Here is a 22,481-nt window from a genome sequence, read left to right on the forward strand (position 1 = left end):
TTAAGTCCATTCATGTTATGATACAACCTATCTCCAGAATTTCTTTTGTCTCTCAGGACTCGAATTCTACATCCATTCAACAAAACACTGCAGTTTCCTCTCCCTCCAGCCTCCGCAGCGCCCACCAAAAGTTCTCTGTGAATTTGAATACGTGCTCCTAAGTGTTGTATGGCGTTCTTGTTTCGTGACTTGCTTATTTCCGTGATGGTCTCACGGGTCACCCACACCGTGACGTGTTTCCTTTTAAGACCGGAAATGATTCCACCGTACATGGGCGGCGCATATGACTTCCGCCAGTTCCTTGGTGCCCATTCGGATGCTCCCACCTTTTAGCTGTCGTGAGTGCTCCCCTGCGAACACGATTTATAAGCCTCTCTTTGAGCCCGTGCTTGCAATCTTTTTGAGCATGCGCTTGGTTTCTTTTTGCTTCGAATGGAAGCATGTACGGATATGTGTCACTTGGTAGTTTTTTTCGTCGGCTAGTTAACTCTAGTAATTTTCTTAAAATTTTACCGTGTAGTTAATTCTTTGTAAGAAAAATAATGTGACAAAGTGAAAGTTTCTTCAGGGGAAAATGTGTCGTTTGGAAGAAGCACACAGAAGGCGTTTCCCTTGAGTTTTGGTGTGGATGTATCAAGGAGAAGTTGATACTGGAGATAGTTTTTGTTTCTGTGTGATTTCTTAGTTTTTTGTTTAGTGCTTTGGTAGGCTCTTCATTTCTTCATTTAATTTCACTCATACCTATAGTCTGCTTTTTGTAGGAGGCAGGAGAGGGTGAAACTCAGTACCTATGAGTTTTTAAATTGGCAGCACCAAAATGCTTCTAGGGACTGTAGCTTTATGTAATGAGACTAGGAAAATAACTGCCGCATCGTAGGGCATTTTCATTGAGATATGAGTGTCTTGAGGCCTTTCCCCCAGTTTTTAAAGACACATAGGTGACTTTGTGTGAATGAAATTCTAAGGGGTCCTTAGCTAAATTTGAAAATGAAAAGACAACACGAGAGAATGAGTGTAGCAAAATATGCAAAATCTCCCATTAGACTAATTCAGTGAATCTAAAGGGTATGGGTTTGAAATGTTTTTTATTGTTTTATTTTTAGTATTATATTAAAATGACATTGGGCCAGGATTTAGCTCAGTGGTTCCGCTTCTGCCTTGCAAATGCAAGGTTCCAGGTTCAATCCTTGGTACGAAAAGAAAAGAAAAAAGAAAAAGAAAATGACACTATAGTTTCCAGGATGGCTGTGATAGATAGAATTAAAAAATTATCGTTTGTCAGTTAAATAGCACATACCTGTAATTTCAGCTACTTGAGAGGCTGAGGCAGGAGAATTGCACAGTTTGAGCAATTCAGCAAGACCTTGTCTCAACATAAAATAACAACAGCAGGGCTGAGGATTTAGCTCAGTGGTTCTACTCCCTGTCTCACAAGCACAAGGTCCAGAGTTCAATCACTGGTACCAAAAACAAACAAACAAAAAACAACAGCAACAATAACATTAATAAGCCTGGGCCCAGGGCCCAAGCTGAGTGCAATTGCCAACACTGAAAATATTTTTTCTTCAAATCTTGAAGACATAAAATATTCCATTTTTTTATATTTCCAAAATGTAAGAAGACTTTAGCGCTTCCTGTTTAATTCCATTTAGGGAGGAATGGCATTAATCTAGGATCAGGTTTGTCAAGGCTTCCTACTATTGCGTTGTTACCGTGTGAGGCAGGAGCGTCATGGTTCTGAGATTTCTTGGTGACAGTGACCCATGTCAGTGTTCCGTGACCCCATGGCTATGCAGGTGTGAGCTACGTGTGCCTGAGATGCTTCTCCGGACACAGTGGCTGGACCAGGATCCAAGTGTCCTTTTGCCTGACCTCCTCCCTCGGGTTCTCTCACTGCTACCAAGCTGGTCAGGCTGTCCGGGACACATGCTGTCCCCCGCTGTGTGGCGGAGGAGGCTTCTGGTCCCCATGTTGCAGCCCCGGAGGAGAAGGAGGCCAGGAAGTGGCAGACGCTGGGCTGTGTGCATCCCTCGTGCCTGGGTTCCCTTGGTGAGGTCATGGGTCCGAGGGTCGCGCCTGCCTTGTCACCCATGGCGCAAGACCTGCGATCCGCCAGTTACCAAGTGTCCAGAGTTTATCTCCTCCTTTCTCAAAGGTCATAATGGCTGTATCTGCCTCAGTGATCGTCTTGGGGGTTAAGTAAAACATTGAAATTATTTATATTTTCTGGCATATAAAATATGCATAATAAGTGTTAGCTTCTAGCTATGAAGATGTTCCAAGGACCAGAGTCAACTGTTGCTTGATTGTTTTAGTGCTTAAAGAACTTGTAAGCAGTGTTCATTTTACTTCAGGACTATTTTAAGCAGTTAAAAGGTACTGAGACTATCGATGGTATATAATCAACACATGTAGTTTTTTTTTTTTGTAATTTATTTATTTTTTCAGCTTTAATTGAGTTTATTGGTACATTTAGGTATACAGTACAGTTACATTCGTTATCGGGATCTTGTACCTTTACATGACAGGTCTTTGATCTCATTTTTTCCCCTTGTCCCTGCCCTTCCTTCACCCCTCCTCCCCTCCCCATCTACAAACTCTTTATTACCATCTTTTCTTTTTGTCTCTTGTACCTCTACATGACAGGTCTCGGTTCTCATTTTTCCCCTTGTCCCTGCCCTTCCTTCACCCCTCCTCCCCTCCCCATCTACAAACACTTTATTTCCATCTTTTCATTATCTCACATTTTTCTCTTTTCCCTTATTACCCTTCCCCTACCCATCCCACCTTCCCTACACCTTTAGCCCCTTTCTTCCCATTACTAACACATGTAGTTTTCAAAAAAAATTAAGCTTTTTTTTTGTACTGGGGATCGAACTCAGGTCCTTGAGCTCGCAGAGCAGGTGGCAGAAACACTGAGCTAAATCCCTGGCCTGGGCTTGTTTTTTTAACGAGTATTGTTGATGGAATAACCTTTCATATTATTTCTTAAAATGGTTTTAATGTGGATAAAACGTAAGTAGGTTTTGAGGTGAGTCGTCCATTGGAGTAATTTGATTTCACTTGCAAAAATTTTAGTTAGATGTCTTTTTTCACTTAAAATGGGTCATCATTAGAAACAATCCATTTATTTGGCAGGATAAACCTAGCATGTGGATCTGTGCAGCAGGGAGAATTCTAAAATGCCTGTGTAATTTTAAAAGTTGTTTGCTGCTCTTTGGGGAGACCGTGAATTGCAAAACCTTCTACTAACTCCAAGAGAAAGAAAAGCCTAAAGATATACCAAGGTAGAGAGGATTTGCTGATGTTACTGTCTGGTTTGAAAGGAGGGACGGTGATCTAGTATCGTGCACTTTACTTTGGTAGCGACAATGGAACATGGAACGTGTGCAAGATGGGGCTGTAACTGGTGTCTCCCTGCCAGGCAGCTTTATAAGTGGTGCTACCTGTGGATCTTTATTAATTTGACTAGTAAAAAAAGACCGATAAAAGTGATTCAGTCTGTCTGTACCACCAGTGATACAAGCCACCCGGTGGGGGGTTTAATCTATTTTCATAAGAAAGATAACTTTCTTTTGAGTTTTAGTTTCCTTACTAACGGTCACTTGTTACAGGTTAGGACAGCTGTCTTTATCAGGACCCAGTGTTTGGTCAAGAAATAAGGATAAGTGACTAGGAAGTTACAAAAGGATTTTCACTCATTTTTGAAACTATGTTAGTCTGGACAAGAGGGAATCTACATCTGCTGAAAAAGTGCTTTGGAGATAAGGATGCTGACCTCTGAATCCGTTTGTTCTCACTTCCTTTGCTGACAAGGACATGGGAAGGAAGTAAGAGCATGCTGCATCCCCCTAAATTGAAAGCATGTTCATTTGTTGCAGAAGAATCTCTTCTTGTTTTGCTTTTTTTTGGACAAAATGTTGAAAGAGATTGTGTGCCATCTGCTTTGTCGTGATCAATTTTAGATCAAATCCCCAAATTTAGATCGAGTCCTCACTAATTTAACCTGCAGCTTTGGATACTTTTTAAGATACACAGTTCTGGAATAAGTGCAAGCTTCTTTCGTGGGTCACTGCACCCACCAGGCGTCGAGTCTGTTCAGTTGGACTGCGATGTGATCTTGGACTGAGACGGCTTTGGATTCGGGGAAACAACATCAAAGCCCAGAAACAGAAATTGCCACCCACATCTTATTGCTGTGTGTTGTGGACTGTCTTGCTTATTAAACCCGATACTCTGTTTTATGTGTAATTGTATTTTATTATGATCTGTAGAAGTTTGGAATGTTGAGAGCATAGTTTAGAGGTGCCTGGAACTGTTACTAACGCCAAGGTTCAGTTAATAATGGGAAGATCTATGGTAGGAGGCAAGAGGATGAGGAATATAAAAACTTCAGTGTTTATATGTAGTACAGGGCTTTTGCACTGAGCTACTTCCCAGCCCTTTTTAATTAAAAAAAAAAATTTTTTTTTGAGATAGTGTCTTGCTAAATTGCCTAGGCTGGACTAGAATTTGCAATCCTCCTGCCTCAGCCTCCCAGAATGCTGAAATTACAGGTGTGTGTCACAGTGCTCAGTGGAGGAACATAAACTTTTATAGAACAAATAAATTGTCAGTAAGCAAAAACATTAATGAATGTTTAGTTTTCTTCTCACCAGCCTTTCACTTTGAAAAGGAAGCACTCATAATACTTTTTTAGATCCATTGTTAGCATCCTGTTACTTTTATTTTCTCTTTATGTACATATTTCCTGAACCTTTAAAAAATATGTTGTAGTTGTTATTGAGCACCCCTCATCAATGCTTATGAACAAAGTTGTTCTCCCACCCTTAACACCATTGTTATTGTTGTTGAATCTTTTCCTGATTCACCAGAATCCAGTAATATCATCTCATATACATTTTTTCCATTATTGAGAATCGAACTCAGGACCTTGTTCTTGCCGGGCAGGCGTGGTGCCACTGAGCTCTGTCCCCGGCCCGGATATACATTTTATATTAGAAGTTATCCCCCAACTTTTTTGATTCACCATGCAGTAAAAATTCATGCCTTGCATTTGATTGTCTTGTAGTCTCTTTTTAATCTAGAAGACTCTCTCTGCCCTTTATTTTGCTCTGCTTTCTGATGGCTGGAGAGTTATACCAGTGGCAGGATGACCCACATTCTGGATATCGATCTGCCTTGGCCAGAGTTTTAGACTTGGGTTTGGCATTTTGGTGAGAAGACATCTGGGTGGTTACCACTCCCATGCAGGGCTCTGGAGGCCACGTGGCCCTGCTGTTGGTGACTGTGGGGACCACTGTTGCCTCCCACAGACCCCTGCCCATGGGACTCCTAGGTAGTCTTCAGGCTGGGGCTTCACACCACACCATACCCTGTTTCCCGAAAGCCTTGTCCAAGGCACTGTTAGCCTTCACGAGTGACTCTTACCTGAATTCTTTACTTTGGGGTGCAAAGGGGTGATTTTCTAACCCTGTCATCCCCTATTCATCTAATGGCATTCTGCAAGAAGTTTCCCCCATGTCCTCCCTCCATATTAATCTGGATTCTTGGATTTTTCAGACTAAATGTGTCCAGCCGGTTGTCACCAGCATTATGCACACTGATGCCGATGCCCAAGTCCAGCCCGCAGGTCCCTGTCCAGCCAGTTCCTCTGTTTGCTGCACCAAACCCCTGTAGTCTTCACGCACTTCCTTGTTTTCAGGAATACATTTCTCTGTGACTGAAAGTTAGAATTATTTTGTAATAAAGTAAATAAAGATAGCACAGACACTTCACACTATCAAATTATTTTCCTTCGGCCATCAGTTGCTGGGCCGCCCTCTTTTCCTGTAGTTTCGGTGGTGTGTGTGTGACTGACTTATTGAAGGTTTTCAGCACATCAAGGGTCTGGCTTTTGTTTGGTGTGTTTCTCAAAGTTGGTGGGACCTTTTCTGGGTTGTGAGTCAGAGTAAAACTAGGAGCTGCCCCCGGTACCCTCGGAGGGCCCAGAAATGCGGAATGGCATGGACACCTGGGGTGGAGAGAGCCTGGCCACAGCTGTCCTTGGGGCACTCTTGCTCTGTCCCCCTCTTTTCGTGCACTCGGGAAATACAGCTGTGAAGCCTGCATTCACTGGTGCTTTTTGTCCATTACCTTGCCCAGATTTCAATTAAACAAACCCTCTGCATATCATTTTTTGTTGTTGTTTTGTTTTGTTTTGGTACGGGGATCGAACTCGAGTCTTTGCGCTTGCAATGCAAGCGGCGGAACCACTGAGCTAAATCCTCGGTCCAAAACCCAACAGGACAGAACTTTTTTTATTTGGTTTTTTGAGACAGGGTCTCACTATGTAGTTGAGGCTGACCTGGAACTCACTATGTAGCCCAGGCTGGTCTCGAACTCACAGTGATCCTCCTGCCTCAGCCTCCCAAGTGCTGGGATTAAAGGAGTACGCCACCACACCCGGCTCCCGATAATGTATACCTAGATTGTACCATAAACTCAATAAAAAAAAAACCCTCTGCTTCTCTGCATCCAGTTGACCTACTTTCTGTATTTCTCATCTCTCTCGGAATTGCCGTTGAGAACAGTTTAAGTCAGTAACTCAGAAGAGGAAGAAGACTGTCACTAATTTTCAGCACTAAGGCTCCTCAGGAGTCGGCGCTGTGATGCGTACTGAGTGGAGGCCCTCTATTAAAGTTCAGACACACGCAGCTGTGCTTCTTTCTGCCTTTAAAATACATGAAGAGTGTCGGTCTTAGCACCCGTGACTTCTGGTGGTGCTTCTACTTTGATTGGAGGTTGGGAGGCTTAGGAAGAAGGGAAGGGACGGGACCTCGGCTGAGGCCCACGGTTTTCCAATCAGCCAGGTGTCTGGCTCTTCCAGTTAGCACCCGGGAGTCTGTTCTGACGTCGTTATTTTGGGTGTGCACTTTCTGTCTTGGCCGTGAGTGTTTTCGTGACTGGGTACCTTGCTGGAATCTGTACCCCTTTCTTGCGGCTGGATGTTGCTGTGCTGTGGGGTAGGGAAGGCTCTCATCCTGCGGCCTCCTGTGTGGGGAGGTTGGAAGGGGTCTGCGCAGTCCATTTCGGGAATAGCTGGTTTAAGAAGCTACTTTTCTGTCATTTGTTTCTATAAAAGAGAGGTCTTGTGGAGCCACACGTCAAGAAGAAATTAACACAGTAGGGAATTTCTGCGAGATCCGGGGGATGGCGGTACGTGAAAATCTCAGGAATCGCGGCGAGGACTTTGTGGTGCTTCACCCAAGAATGCAGACTCAGGTCCGCTCCCAACCCGGAGAATCAGAGCCTTCACGGTGTTGGTGACAGTGACAGTGACACCTTCTCTGAGAGGCTCTCATGCAGATTAGGTTCAGAAGCACTGGAAAGCATTTTCAGCCGAGTGTTGCCTCTGCAGGTCCGCCGCGGAGACACAGCTGCATTTTATGGGGCAGCACCAGATACTAAACAGCGCACTTAAGAAAATCCTTTCCCAGTGAAAGGACTCCAGCTCTGTCTTGGGAACAGCTGGCTCCCTGCAGCTGTCAGCTATTGAGATTCCCACACTCTTCCTTCTAACTTCTGAGAAGATGGAAGATGTTTTCAAACCCCAAGATGGGTGCCACGTTCGGAAAGATGTTTGGGTCATTTTGCCAGCCTTGGCTGGAGAGCTGGGAGCTGTCCCTCCCTTTCCGGACACGAGCTGGCCCCGTCCTTGGAGTCAGGCGTCAGTGTGCAAGCTGGCTGCGGCCGTGCCTCTGCTGTCGGCATGGTGACCGTGTGTGCCCTGGACGCGGTGGGGCAGCCTCTTGGGTCCCTTGATACTTAGGGATGGGGCTGGAGCAGAACTGCACTTGGCCCTCCCCCGGCCCGGCTTCAGGGACGTTCCTGGCGTCTGGGAGAACCGGGGTTCCCCGCTCTCTGGAGACTGAGCTTAGGTCTGGGGTAATGCTGAGGGGATGAGGTCTCCCCTCCCTGTGCAGCTTTGTCGCACCTCTCCTGTGGGGAGGAGCCAGGCAGGTGTGCCTGACGCAGGGAATCTCAGGTGTGGTCTGTGTGCATCTGTGGTGTGGTGAAAGAGGGCCCTGGACTTGAACTCACATTTGGTGTCAACTTCCTGCTTGTCAGTCTTGTGATCTTGCAGCAATTCCTGAGTCTTTGCGCCCCATAGTTGTGAAAATGGTGCCGTTTCTACCAGCCAGGAGCCGTGTTGAGAGCCCAGCCCGGAGCCCGGCACAGAGCGGTGGCCGCGGAGTAGGGGCACCCATCGCCGAGCCCACGGGGCACGAGTCCTTCCTCGCCAGGGCCTCCTGCCGGCCCAGCCACGCTGGTCCTGCCCCATCTGTTCCCTAGTGACTCTGGCCGGCTGAGCGTCCTCTTGGTGACTCCTGGTAGCCAGAGTGGCACCGTCCAGGTCCTGAGAGCTGAGGCTTCCACCTGCACAGAGGCTTTGCCACGCTCAGTTGTGCCAGGGCAGGGCGTGCGTGTGTCCGGGATGGGATGCGCGGGGCGAGGGAGGGGCCTGTGGCGTGCGGAATGCCACGGTGTGTGGGATTTGGCTCCTCGCAGAAGGCTGTGGGCTGCGGCCTGGGCTCGGGGAGGGGCGCTGAGGCTGCTGGAAGGGTGTGGGCATCCCAAACTCAGGATCCCGCTTGTGTGGCAGACTACACGGCGAGGCACAGGCCTACCCGCTCATCAGAGTTGCTCCAGAATCTTTAGTCACAGCTGTTTCCCATCTCTCCCTGTCTTCCCTGAATCTGACCCCAGAGCCCACATCTGGACTTTGAAACTGTTTTAGGTCTGAATACTGTGCCTGCTTATTTTTATCTTTGCCTGTTTGCTGTTTGGGAAAGGGTTACAAAAATAACTTTAGATGTAAGAAAATTACTAGGTGTGATTGAATCACATCTATTCATCTTTAAAACAGGAATAATGATAGTACCTACTTCACAGGATCAGTACCCACCTCAGGATTAATGAAGTAATATTTGTAAAATGTTTAGTATTGGCTTTGCACAAGATAGGCATTTTTTTCATTGATTAATTAATTAATATTTTTGGAGACAGGGTCTCTCTCTTTATAGTGCAGGCTGACCTGGAGCTCACTCTGTAGCCCGGGCTGGCCTTGAACTGGTGGCGATCCTCTTGCTGCAGCCTCCCCAATGCTAGGAATACAGATGTGCACCACCACACCCCACCATAAGCACATTTTATAAATGTGTTAGGTATTATTAATTTTTTCGTTATTAGTCTTGGATTATAAAACAAATATTCATTGTGGAAAATGTAAAATAAAACAACCACCATAAAAATCATCATGAACTTTCCACCTCCTGTCTCCTTTATTGTTGGATATTTGTGCTGTTTTCAGCCTTTATTTATATTTATTTTTCTATAAGTAACTTTGTAGTGAATTATTTTCTCCTTGGGCTAAGTCCCTGGAAGAGAAATTGCTGGTTCAAAGGCTAGATAGATAGACTTTTGTATATATTGCAAAACTGCCTTCCAGAAAAATTCTACAGGTTTATATTTCTATAGAATTCATGTTGATACTCACTTTATAACACTGGCCATGATAATTTTCTACATTTATCAGTTTCATAAGTAAAAATATTAAAGTTTTACTTTCTGTACTTGAAAACTATATTCTTCCAAGACTGCTTGTCTCTGTCCTTTCTGTGGTTTTGGAGGGTTTTTGATTTGCAAAATGTTCTACTTTTTAAGGTTGTCAACTCTTTTTTTTTGAGACAGGGTCTCATTATGTAGTTGAGACTGACCTGGAACTCACTGTGCAGCCCAGGCCGGTTTTGAACTCACAGCGATCCTCCTGCCTCAGCCTCCCGAGTGCTGGGATTACAGACATGCACCACCAGGCCCGGCTAGGTTGTCAACTCTTAATCAGGATATTGCAAACATATTTTTTCAGTTTTTAATTTCTTTTAAATTTCTGCGTATTAGAGATGGATAGAGATTTTTGTTTTTTAATTGTCAAATTTATAGTTTTAAGCTTACAGTTTCTGCCTAGTGAGGCTATTTCCACTCCAGGATTGTGTGATCATCTTATTTTTAGTTCATTTTTTTCAGCCATTTACTCTAATTCCTCAGATATTGACTGGGTTCCTGTTATGTGGCAGTACTAGACAATAGAAGTTATCCTTACCCCTTTGGGTCTTTAGTCTAGTAGAAAATAGACCTTAATGAGTGAGGTCTTTGTGCTAAGTGAAAGAAGTCTGGCATAGAAAATCAGTACTTTGTGATTGCACTGATAAAATGGAATCTGAAAATGTTATACTCAGAAACAGAGCAGAAGGATGCTTAGCAGGGGTCGGCGGAGTTGGTCATAGGGTAAGTAGGAGCTTTCGGTTAGAAGATGAGTAAGTCCTGGAGATTTACCATACAGCAATGCGTGTGACGGCAGTGGATTGTGTGAGGAGAGGGACATGTCAGCTTGATTGTGGTAATCATTTCACATTGTGTACATCTGTCAAACCATCACATACCTTAAATATGTACAGTTTCACTCGTCAGTTACATCTCAGTAATGCTGGGAAAAAAAAAAAACAGACTCTAATTTGTTTTAAATTCATACATAAAATTGAAACTGTGCTAAGTGTTCTGAAGGAGTGGGAAAGGGTGACCTAAAAATACCTTCTAGAGTAACTGACCTGTTTGGGCAGGTCCAGGAAGTGACCTTGAACTAAAAGCTGAGGAAGACCGTGAGGATGCGCATGGAGAGCATTTCAGGCCCCCTCAGAAGCTGTGATGGCGGAAGAGGAAGCAGGGTTATGGCTGGAGGGGAAGTTTGAAGACAGACTGTGAAGGACTTGTAGGTAGGTCCTCTGTAGATTTTGATCTTGCTAATGTTGTTTCAGTGGCATATTCAAAATAGATGACATGATTAAATATTTAACTTTTAAATTCTTTTGAAGTTTATTTGATCATAGAAAAGAGGCCCTGAGAGCCACTGTCCCTTCTGCTCCCAGAGGCAGCGAGAAAGTGCTCACCAGAGGCAGATCTGCCTCTGCCCCCTCCTGGTCTTCCCACCATCCACAACGCTGAGAAATACATTTCTTTTGTTTACTAACTACTCAGTTTGTTGTATTTTGTAATCGCTGTTCCAATACTGGTTGGCTTTCCTTAGTCTTGTGTGAAGAAAATCTGTTCCTTTTTAATGTAGGCCGTACTTGTCCTTATTCTTAGTGTCCTGATTCTGGGTGACCTCACAGCCCCTTTTGGCCTTTTGTACAAGAGGGCAGAGCACTGTGCACAGCCTGACCAGCCCTGGGCCCGAGGTCCTCACTGGTCATGGTCTGTTGTCCTCAGCAGAGAGTCTCTGGTCCTTCGTCGTGGTTAGTTTTCTGTGAGGCTGGGAAAACACTGCAAGTAATTTCTAAACCAACAATTTTGTCCACAAGAGAGCCTGCTCCTCATTGTTTCTCTTGGTTCAACTTCTGCAATATCAACTTAATATTTGTGGATCAATGTGTCCCCGATCCCATTGCTTACTGGGGAGTGAAGCTGGGAAAAAGTGAAGTAGCAGTGGTACCTGAAGAGGAGTTTTGAGGCGAGGGGAAGTTCCCAGGTGACGCATTGGACAAGTGGTTCGCCTCCTGTGATGTGCAAGACAAAGCAGACTCCAGGCAGTGGGGCCTATGCTGTGCAGTGTTGGAGCCGATCCTCCCATTTCGCTGCCCTCCTTGTGTTTGGCTTAAGTCTCAGGGTTCAGATGGGCTTTACTTGGCAGGAATTTCTTCAGTCTGCAGATGGGCCACTGTCCAGGACAGTGAGTGTCGATGAGATACTGTGCCAGTGCGCACAGATCAGAGTTACTTGTTTTTTCCTTTGTAAGCATCTTTCTGCCCCCATCTGAGGGGCTTGGAGACGCCATCCCTAGTACACAGCTGCTTGGCTTCTGTGCTTCTTGGTGCCGGATCATTTTGTTGGAGTTGGGTGTCAGCGTGGCCACCGGTTGCCTGGAGTGATGCTATCACTGAAATACGTTATGAAGCTTGTGTGGAGTGGCTGTTGGTACTCAGATGCATGCACTTTGGGGGCATCATATTGGTTGACGATAAAGCCCTAAAAAAGCACCTCTTGGACTATCGAGCTATCAGCCTGAAGACTTCTCCAGAGAGTTGTTTGCAGAGCAGAGTTTAAATGCAGATGTTCCCACACCAACAATTTGCTGCAGTCCCCTACCCTGTGTTCTTGGTCTGCTTCAGCCTGCTAAAGATCCTGGTGTCAGCTGAGCAGTGCCTAGAAGTATAATTTTGTTGAAGGGTGAAATGCAAACACCTATTACCATTTGCGATGCTCTATTTACTGGGTTGCTTATTTTCTCTCTGCCTTCTCAGGAGTTTGTAAGCAGTGGCCTTTGTGTCTTGTGCTTCACTGAGTGCCCAGAGTCTAGGGCAGAACTAGGGTTTCGTGCATATTTGTTGAATGAATAAATGAACTTGAAACCACCCCAGACCTTATGGTTTTTGGCCTTTGTGATCCTGCAACTTTGATTAAGTAGGATCTAAAGCCTACAGCAAATTATTGGATACAATCCACACCACTGGGCAGAATCTGAACACAGTGGTGTTCTGGAAAAGAATGCTTGTATGTATCATTTTCTCATGATTGGCAGGAGCGGTTACTAGCTTCTAATTTATCTGAATTTGATTCCTAGAAAGTAGCAAGTGGGAAGCACAAAAGACAGAAAGGGCAGCATTTTCCTCTCTTTGGTCCTGACTCCCTAGCTCTTCTGGGGTCTGGGGCCTGACTAGCTTCGCTCTGGGCCTGAACCTGGCTAGATTATGAAACACTTTGGTAAAGTGAGATAGGGATTCAGAACTTTTTTGGTTCTAGGTTGCAGATAGAATCCTAGATTCTTTGTTTTGAGCTTGGATCTGAAAGTTCTTTTCTCCTGACCTGCAAAGAGGACGGATCCACTCCATTCTGGCCTCTCCTCTCTCCACTCTGTAGGATGAAGCCAGTGTTGGAGGCCCTCGGTCAGCCACAGAGGAAGGTGAGCCCATCCTGGGCCCAGGTGAAGGAGGCAGACACCTGGGAAGCAGGGAGGGGTGTGGGGTTTCCTCTGCGCTCAGTGTGATCCTTTCAGGAGCTGGGCTGGTGATCTAGGGAATGTAACACTGCCCTGCACCTCATTATTTAGTAGTAGGGCTGCTCTGCTAATGGACTCTGTTTCTCTGAAGTTGGAGGCTAGGGACAGATAGAGGTTGTCTGGGATTTTTTTTTTTTTTTTTTTTTTTTGGTGCGGGGACTCTAACTTGGTACTTGTGCTTTCGAGGCAGGTGGCGGAACCACTGAGCTAAATCCCCGGCCCCCTGTCGGGGAATTTTAGAATAGAAAAGTTAAGAAATAGTTGCCATGAAAGCAAACCAGAAAGCTGCCTAGAGAAGTCTAGAAGGATTTCCGCAGCCAAGGCCCCGAGGGTCACTTTGTGTGGAGAATGTAAATGTGTCCTGAACAGACCTAATGCTGGTCTTCGTGGAATCCAGCAAGAAGCCTTGTTTGACCATAAATTCTTAGGTTCAGTTTACATCGTAAATGTGGCCCCATTCCTTTTTTCTATTCATTAAATTTATTGCTACCTTTTAGGGATACATTATGGTCACATTCATCTTTGGGAATTTTTGCCTGTACATGATGCGTCTTGGTTCTTGTTTTTTCCCAGTCCCCTTCCCCCTCTTCAATCCCACCACCCTCCCTATTTATAAAAGCTTTGTTTTCATACCTCATATTTTTTCTTTCCCTTCTTTCCTTTCCCCCATCCTCCTCCCTACTTCCCTTTCCTCATTGAACTTTTCTTCCTATTTCACATCATCTATTATAATTTTTTTTTTCGGTACTTGGGATCGAACTCAGGACTTTGTGCTTGAGAGGCAGGCTGTGGAACCACTGAGCTAAATCCCTGGCCCTATTATACATTTTGATCCCCACGTATCCTTTCAGTTTCTCACACCAGAGAAGCAATTTGGTATTTTCATGCCTGTGTCCCTTTTATTTCACTTAAGAGTATGGCCTCAATGTGCGTCCATTTACCTATAGATGTTTCCAGTTTTTCATTCTTTATGGCTGAGTAGTACTCCGTTTTATTAAAAAATGCCACATTTTCCTTATCCAGTCACCGCCTGATGGGCATTGGGGCTGCTTCCAAGATTTAGCTGTTACAAACTGTGCTGCTGTAAACATGATGTCCCTGTTACTTTCATGTCAACTGCACCATGCCTAATAATTCTTATTATCGTTTTGGGTTGAAACATCAGCATCTTATGTCTTGTGATCTCAAGAACAGAACGTGCTCATTCTCGCTTTGTCTGTAGGAGCCAGGGCACTGCCTTCTCCTGTAAGCCTCTGGGCAGTGTGTGAATTGTGTGAGAGAAGACAGGGGTGGGAAGAGGCTCAGGAGAGCGTGTTGTCACGCAGGCCAGGGCAGGAATGTCAGGGAGTATGACAGGCAGCAGTACGGAGGGCTGGGGAAAGGACATCCAGAATGAGAAGTGTTGCACGTCTAAGAAGTCACTTAGCACATTAGACCCACTTGGGTGGGTGGAGTTTCAGGCGAGGTTTGGATCCTGAAGTCAGATTGCAGAGCCCCGGAGGCAGGGGAGGGGACGAGGATGAAAATGTTAGGCTGTGTCGTACCTGCACCGAGCCACCCAGTGAGTGGAACCGTCGTGTACTGCACACAAGGACTTCATAAAAAGCAAAAAAGTAGTGCTTGACTAAACATTGTGCTTCTCCCTCAAAACGCAGAGCAGTTTTCAACGCATACTGACTCTTTGGAATTAGGGAACATTCATCCTACACCTAAGTTTCCAAGGAAAATGTTTACTGCTTAAGCAAAGTTATCAGCTATGATATTTGGATGACTTGAATTGTAGAGATGCAGGTCTGTACGGAAGCATATTAGACCCAGGCATCTGTGTGCTTTGAATTATCATCTGGAATAGTTTCAGCAGCAAACAAGCCCACTTCGCCGAGTCATGTCTAACAGGTACTAATCTTTCCACTCCTAGAGTACAGTGATTCAGAAATTTTTGTGTTTTCTATAGTCTGTCACTTTTTGTCAGCTTGACAGGTTCTTTCTTTTTTGGTATTTTTAAGGTCTCATACAAATGTTCCTGAAAAATAGTGTCTAATTATACTATTTTTTTTAACCTACCTTTCCTTTGCCCCCATCCTTGGCTGCAGGTTATTGTGTTTCTTCCTAATAACACGAGGTAGGTGTGTCTCTCAGTTGTTTTCCTCTTGTTTTATTTCTTTGGTCCCGGAGGTGTTGCATTTCTTTGGCTCCTTCTTAACTTACCTGCAGAGCTGTTTACCTGGTTGGTTCTGCTGGCAACTGTAAGACCATTTTGATTTTATTTAATTTCCTAGTTGCCCTGGAGCCAGTGGAATATTTGCTGGGGGGGGACACTTAAATTTCATCCCAATTAGAAGTTTGAATGTTTGGTATTATTTATGTACATGCTAACAATAAGGCATGGAAGATTTAAAATCTTCATTGATCTTATTAGAAATTCTTTTTAGTTGTTAATCTTCTTGCTTGTAACTAAGCATGTGATTGGCTGACTGTATTTGGTCTTAAGGTACAACAGATGGTCAATGCAGAAGATATGTGTTGCTGGTTCTTGGGGGTCAGTCTCCCCAAAGAGAGTTTTAAAATAGATATCAAGGGCTGGGAACATAGTTCAGTGGTGCTGCGCCTGCCTGGCAAACACAAGGTCCTGAGTTCAATCCCCAGTACCTCCAAAAAAAGGCGGGGGTCTAGAAACATTAAATGCTATGCATTAACACACAGCATTTAAAATAAAATAAAATAGATGTCAAATAAATTCCTGTACATTCTCACAATGGGCTTCTATTTTGCCATTAAAAGTTAGGTTGTAAAGAAAAACATACTGGCACGAACTGTCTCTGCAATACATATTTGTGGTTCTGAGGCTCGAACCCAGGACTTTGTGCTGATCACTTGCTCTCGCTGAGCTATGTCCGTCTCCTGCAGTGTAGTTTAAAGGTAGTGAAGGTAGTCATACTGTAGTGTTTATATCGTGATTTCATTTTTATTTTTGGTTGCATACCCCTTTATTGGCTTATTTATGAGCAAAAAAGAAAAAATCTAAAAATACATGTCAAAATGTTAACAGGTTATCTCTGAGCATTAGAAATAAGAGGGGCAGCACCTGGATTTAGCTCTGTGGCACCACGCCTGCTTTGCAAGTACAAGGTCCTGAGTTTGATCTCTGGTACCAAAAAAAGAAAGCAAGCAAGCAAGAAAGAAGAGGGTCTTTACTGTTAAGATTTATAGTCTGAACATTAATAGTAATTTTGAAAGAAAAGTCTGATTTCTTATTAAAGAACTTTAATGAAAATTTCCAGTCTGTTGTGACGTCTCGATTCCTTTTTGACAGAAGAGAAACATCTGGAGGGCGGAGCAGAGGGCTCTGCAACTGCCAGTCCTTTTGGGGGAGGTCCCGTCACTGTCTAGACTCGGCTTTAAGTTGGGGTCAGAAATCAAGTGATCATCAGGACGGGGAGTGAGGTCTGGGTGGAGAAGTTGTGATCTTTGCTTAGGTTTCGGTGTGAGGTTAGGAGTCCGGCCGTCCCCCGCCGCAGTGACCGTGCCGTGCTACCCGGAGTCGTGTCTACTCCGGCTGGGGTCGCAGACTGCTGCTGCCCAGTTCAGCACGACGGGTTGGCAAGGCCAGAGGCTCCAGCAGACCTCAGTCAGCAGCGCTGGTGAAGAGCAAATCTGTAGTCGCTGCAGAGCCAACAAGAGCTGGGCGAGGGTCCGTGGTCCCGGAGCTCGGCAGGCGACGCGGTGGTCCCTGAGGGTCGTGCTCATTAGTGCAGCTCGTCAGGCAGACATGGAGGAGTGAGTGTCTGTTCCCTCCGTCACAGGGTCACGTCTCTTTCACTTCACCCCGTAGCCCGGCCCAGGACCCAGTTCAGTTCAGTACCTTAGCTTGGCCTTAAGCTCAAGTTATCTGGCAAACGCGCTTTGCTTGAGTATCATTTCTTTTTCAGTTTCTTTGGGAAAAAATGTCTTTGGAGGCAGTGCTGAGGGAAGTTGCTTGTATCGTAATCTGTCTACGTAGAAACTTTAAATAAAACGTGTGTTTATCAAGTCTGAAATCTCTGTTTTCACCAGAGGTTTCTGTAGATGTGACTTTGATATAGATATTGAAGGATGTGGGGTTCAGGAAGAGAGAGAGAGAGAGAGAGAGAGAGAGAGAGAGAGAGAGAGAGAAATATCAGAGAAAATGTCGTTTGACCATTTGAGTTGGATTTAGGTTAGTTTAGGTTTGTGGATGAAAAGCCCTGCGGGAACGCATGACACTCGTCTCCATGGAAAGAAACCTAAATAATGTTGCAGTGCAATTTAGCTCACATGCACTTGAAAAATCGGCAAAAGGCAAGCTCACTGTCTGGGCTGCATTTAAGAGTGGTAAGGCTAAGGAGGAAGGGAAGGAGGCCATTTCCTTGAAAGCCACGAGGTGCCCCTCCTGGGAGCGACACTGGGGCTGCAGCTGTGGGCAGCGCTGGCCGGCGGCCGTCACTGGCGGCCGTCCTTGGCTGCTGTCTCCAGGGCTCCTGGTTACACTGCGTCTTCACACCGCGCACTCCCTCCGTGGGACGCATCCCCACTGAGGTGCTGCAGAAGGGCACCGTCACAGCCACAGGGAGCGCTCAGCTCCGAGGGCCAGGGCTCGTGAGCTCCGTGAGGGCTGCCGAGCAGGGACTGAAGCGGGAGGCCTCACCCTGTGCTGCAGATGTGGCCTTTTGTGGAGTTAGGGCCTTTACTGAGGTGGGCCCTGGGCCGGTGTGACTGACAGTCTTCTTAGAAGGGGAAATTTGGCCAGAGAGATACGTACGGGGAGGTGGAGGTGCAGAGACACGAGGTGAAGAGACACGTGGACGGGCCTGGGACGAGGAGCAGCCCCCAGCACCCCGCTGTGAACTTGCAGTCTAGAGTTTCGTGTGAAACTGTACACTTCTGTTGTTGAGCTGTGTGGTCCTAACAAAGTTGCACCGATTGGAAGATGCCTGAAGATTCTGCTTCATCTGATCCGTGTCTTTACTGCTTAGGATGACCTGTTTTGGGGGTTTTTAAACTAGAGAAGAGACAGCTACTTTCCCGTGTGATTTAGGAATCATAATTCAGGTGACCGAAGAAGGCTGGGCGCAAGGGTGTGGCCTATCCTCAGACCTCCCAGCTTTTGTTTAATGTAGCAGTTGTCCGGTTGTCTCTCAGAGCTTAGCTTTCTTTTCATTTCTTCTTTTGTGAACCTCTGTTCTGTGTGAGACTTCACAGAGTATTTCTTACTGGTGTTATTTAAGGAATGGGCTGTGTTCCTAAATTAAAATCATTCATGCTGTGATGACCTCATTCAGGTTTCCCCAGGTGTTGAGAACTGCACAGGAAAGATCTTCAGAGAATGCATTACAGCACAGTTCGCTCAGCGGCACCTCTGCTGGGGCAGAGAGTTTCCTTTTCCTCGCTGCCTTTGACACGAGGTGCAGTCCAGTGGGAGACGGTGCACCCTCCATTTCTCTTTCCTCCTTCCCGCTGAGTGGGATATGGTAGGGCTTGACACAGCCCTCTGGAGCTAGATGTGGAAGCCCTTCCAGCCTGCGTTGCTTACCTCTGGAGCACTGAATATAAAACAGAAATATTCTTGCTCAAGTGACGACCTAACCAGTGCACCTCAGTAGTTAGTGGGAGGTGAGTTCTATTGGTCTCCCACAAATGCCCTCACCCTGCCATTAAAATAAAGGTTTCTTGTAAGATGGCACAAAGATGTGCTACAACTTGTTTTATAACTTGGCTAGAATATCTGTCTCTGATCTTTTAGATGTTCCTTGCTTTGTTTAAATGACTTTGCTGGGGCAAATATAACTTTTCTGTAGGTGCAGGATTCAGTTAAACTTACAGTTGGCATTGAACAACTAGAATCTGTGACCAATTGATTGTTCAAGAGTATACTATTCAGTTGCCATGAGTTTGTGTAGTTTCTGTATTTTTTCCTTTAATTTTTAGTTTCATTCCATTGTGATAAGATGCATGAGGTCAGTTCTTTTTTTATTTATTGAGATGGGCTTTATGGTCTAAAATGTGGTCTGTTTTGGAGAAAATTGTAGGGCTTTTGAAAAGAATGTATATTCAGCTGTTGTTGGATGAAACACTCTGTAGGTATCTATTAAATCCATTTAATAGTGTGATTCAACTCTGATGTTGCTGAGCTTTTGGTGTAGTTGACCTGCTGGCGAGAGTCAGGTATCAAAGTCCCCTCTGTGACGGTATTAGTATCTGTCTGTTGTTTTATGTCAAGTAGTTCTTTGTTTTATGAAATTGGGTGCGTCAATGTTTGGTGCATGTGTTTACAATTGTTATGTCTTCTTGGCGAATCATTCTTTTTAACAGTATGTAGTGATCTTCTTTGTTCTCACTAGCTTTGGTTTGAAGTCACCTTTGTTAGATGTAAGTACAGCAATTCCTGCTTTTTTTGCAGCCCTACCTTCTTGGAGAGTCATTTTCCATTCTTTCACTGTGTTTGTGTGTCTTTGCAGATGTATATCTTTTGCCAGTAACTTATAGATGAGTTTTGATTTTTGATCCAATCTGCCAATCTGTCTTTTAACTGGAAAATTAAGATAATTTACGGAAAGTGTTATTTTTGAATGGTATACATTAATTCCTGTCATCTTTTAGCTCTCCATTGTTTGATTCATTTATTTATTGTTTGTTTAGAGAATCTCCCAGTGATTTATTCTTTCCTGTGGCCTGTTGTGGTGGTTGTTGTCCTCCTTATCTTTTTTTGGATTCTTTTAAGTATTTTCTGCAATCTTGGTGGTCCTGATTTTCGTTAGTTCTTCTTTATTGTGCAAGGTCTTTGTTTCCTGGAAAGATATTTTTGCTGGATATAGTAATCTAGGTGGGCAGTTGTTTTCTTCGAGGAGTTGAAAACTTCCTTCCAATTCCTCCTTGCCCTTGAGTTTTGTGTTGAGAAATCTGCTGTTATTCCCATGAGTTTGCCTCTGTAAGTGATCTGGCACTTTCCTCTGATAGTCTCTTTGTTCTGAGTTCTTGAATTTTGACTGTGACTTGTCATCGAGAGGTGTTCTTTTCTTGGTGTGCCTCCTTTTCTTGGGTATTGATCTCATCAGTCTGGGGATTTGGGACATTTTCGGAATACTTTCAGGGATTAGATTTGTTATGCCATTTGCCTCATTTTGACACCCTTCTTAAAGGTGATGATTCTGAAGTGTGCTCTTTGGTAGTTGTCTAGGAGCTCTTGGATAGTGTCTTCACTGTTTCTTATTTTCTTACCGACTAAATATTCCAGTATGTCCACTTTGTCTGGATATTCTTTCTTTTCATTCGTCTTGCCCACTGCCAAGACTTTCAGTTGGTTTTTTAAAACTTGACTTATTGAGGTTTTTATTTCTAGGGCTTCTGCTTGAATATTTTTTCATGACCTCTGTCTTTACTCAAGTAGACTTTTAAATCTTGCTTTGTTTTCCTTACTTCATTCAGCTGCTTATTTGTATCTTTTAAAATCTCACTGATCATCTTATTAATGGATTGATTCAGGTGATTATTTGTTCTTTGTTCTCAATCATTTTAAGTATGAACGTTTTGAATTCTTTGGAACTTTATCCACTTCAGTATCAGTGGAAGTTGTTAAGAGTTGTTGGAAACATCTTGTTGTTTTGACTTCTCATTATATTGTGATCAAGTGTTGAGATTTGCAGCCTAGATGGGAATGCTGTCTCTGTGGTGTGGGTCTTCTTGGTGAGTGATTTTCTTTTCGTAATGTGCCCGGAGTTGTGGGTATGTCTCTCTTCTTGAGAGTTCCTCCTAGTCTGTTACAAATGCCAGGTTCAGACCCTAACACTGTTTTGAGAGGAGAGAGTCTCTACTGGTAACATCAACAATCGAGACTCTAACCATGCATAAAACTACTTAATTGGGAAACTTGTTTTAAGGGATCTCTACTAGTTTGCTATCCCAGGAAAAGATGGGAGAGTAATAAAATTTAATAACATAGAAAAATTGAACCTTAACGATATTTAGATTGATCCTGATAGTATGTAGGAAAGAGAAAAAAAAGATACAAAGCAAAAGAAAAGAGAGAGAGCAAAGGAGAGAGTGCACGAGCGAGGTGGTGTGGGGGAAGTAAGCCAAGGGGAGGAAGGAAGAGAATGCAAGTGGGGGATGAGAGAGGAGCCAGGAGCTGTGCCCAGTTGATGACAGATGATTTCTGTGAAGCAACTGCTGATACAGGATCACGTGATGGACGGTATGATGTAGACTGTTGTAGAAACAAGAGGAGAATACCGTTTCACATGTTACCTTCACACATACATACGTAAGAAGACCGGTCCTGATGAGGTGAACCAGAACACTGCCAGAGAAGCAAAAAAAAAGAAAAAGAGAAGAGTAATTACATACAGATCCTGCTGTGTTGCTTAGGACGCATCCTGGGGCCCGGGACAATGCTGTCTTTGCCCAGTGTGTTCAGAGCCTCTAGTTTGCTGCGGACTGTTGGGGTCAGTGCTGATGCAGTCCCTACCCCGCTGGTCTCAGCCTCAGTCTCCCCAGACGTTCTCCTGCCTCTGTCTCTGCTGTGGGCTCTACCCTGTCCTCTCTCTGCCTGCGATCCCAGGCTGCCAGTCCCTGCAAGTTCCTAGGGGCTGGGTGTCCACTGTGCTCAGGGCTGGGCGTCTCCTTCAGTTTGCTCTGCTCTGGCACTTGAGCCTCTCTAACCCTGTCTCTGATGTGCACCTGCCCCGCCCAGTGCTTGGGTTCCTAGCTCCACCGCCACCCCCATCTAGGACCCCTTGGGGGTCTGCCCCTGGGGCCCAGTCCTGGCAGGCTCTCCGGGGTGAAGGTCTCAGAGCCCCGCCCCCTGTCCCAAGGGGGAGCTTGGCCTGCTGGTGTTGATGCTGTGGCAGCCGCCTTCCCTGTGGGCTGTGCCTCCTGAGGACTCTGTCCTTGCACACGGGATGTGCTCTGTTGCCCTGCACTGCAAGCAGTGATGGAACCGGCTGTGGCTCACTTCTTCCTCCAGCCACCTCCGTCTCATGCCTGCTTCTAACTGGACCTAGTGGTGGTTGCAGTCTGTGGTGCAGCCATGTGTGTTCTGGCCTCGGCAGACATCTCAGAGCTCCTGAGTGCTGTCTCCAGTCTGCCTTGGTGGGTCTGGAGGAAGAGTCTCACTGCGTTGCCTGGTCACTATTCATTTCACTTCGTCCTTGCTGGACATGAGAAAGACCCCTGGCCTTCAAGGTGGTCAGGGCTGATCAGAAGGGTGCATGTCATGAGCTCTGCAGATCCATGCACAGAAACTGCTCTGGACCCTTGGTTCCTGAGGGGAAAGCAGACACCCCTTTCCAGTGCTTCCCTCTAGGGCTAGGGATTTAGCTCAGAGGTTCTGCCGCCTGCCTTGCAAAGGCAAGGACCCGAGTTCAATCCCTGGTACCAA

At 45.1% G+C, this 22,481-nt stretch overlaps 1 protein-coding gene across 1 annotated transcript in view; it reads left to right on the forward strand.

Moving 5' to 3' along the window:
* The first annotated feature begins 262 nt into the window (after positions 1-262).
* Hecw2 (HECT, C2 and WW domain containing E3 ubiquitin protein ligase 2) overlaps positions 263-22,481 on the forward strand; it is a 320,103-nt gene continuing 297,884 nt past the window's right edge. The window contains exon 1 of the mRNA XM_010631993.1: positions 263-338. Within this exon, the coding sequence (XP_010630295.1) occupies positions 284-338 (55 nt within the window). The 5' untranslated portion in view covers positions 263-283. The remainder of the gene's footprint in view (positions 339-22,481) is intronic.

This window comes from Fukomys damarensis, unplaced genomic scaffold (genome assembly GCF_012274545.1).
Source record: "Fukomys damarensis isolate Sample0158 unplaced genomic scaffold, DMR_v1.0_HiC HiC_scaffold_26, whole genome shotgun sequence".
Classification (NCBI taxonomy): Eukaryota; Metazoa; Chordata; class Mammalia; order Rodentia; family Bathyergidae; genus Fukomys; species Fukomys damarensis.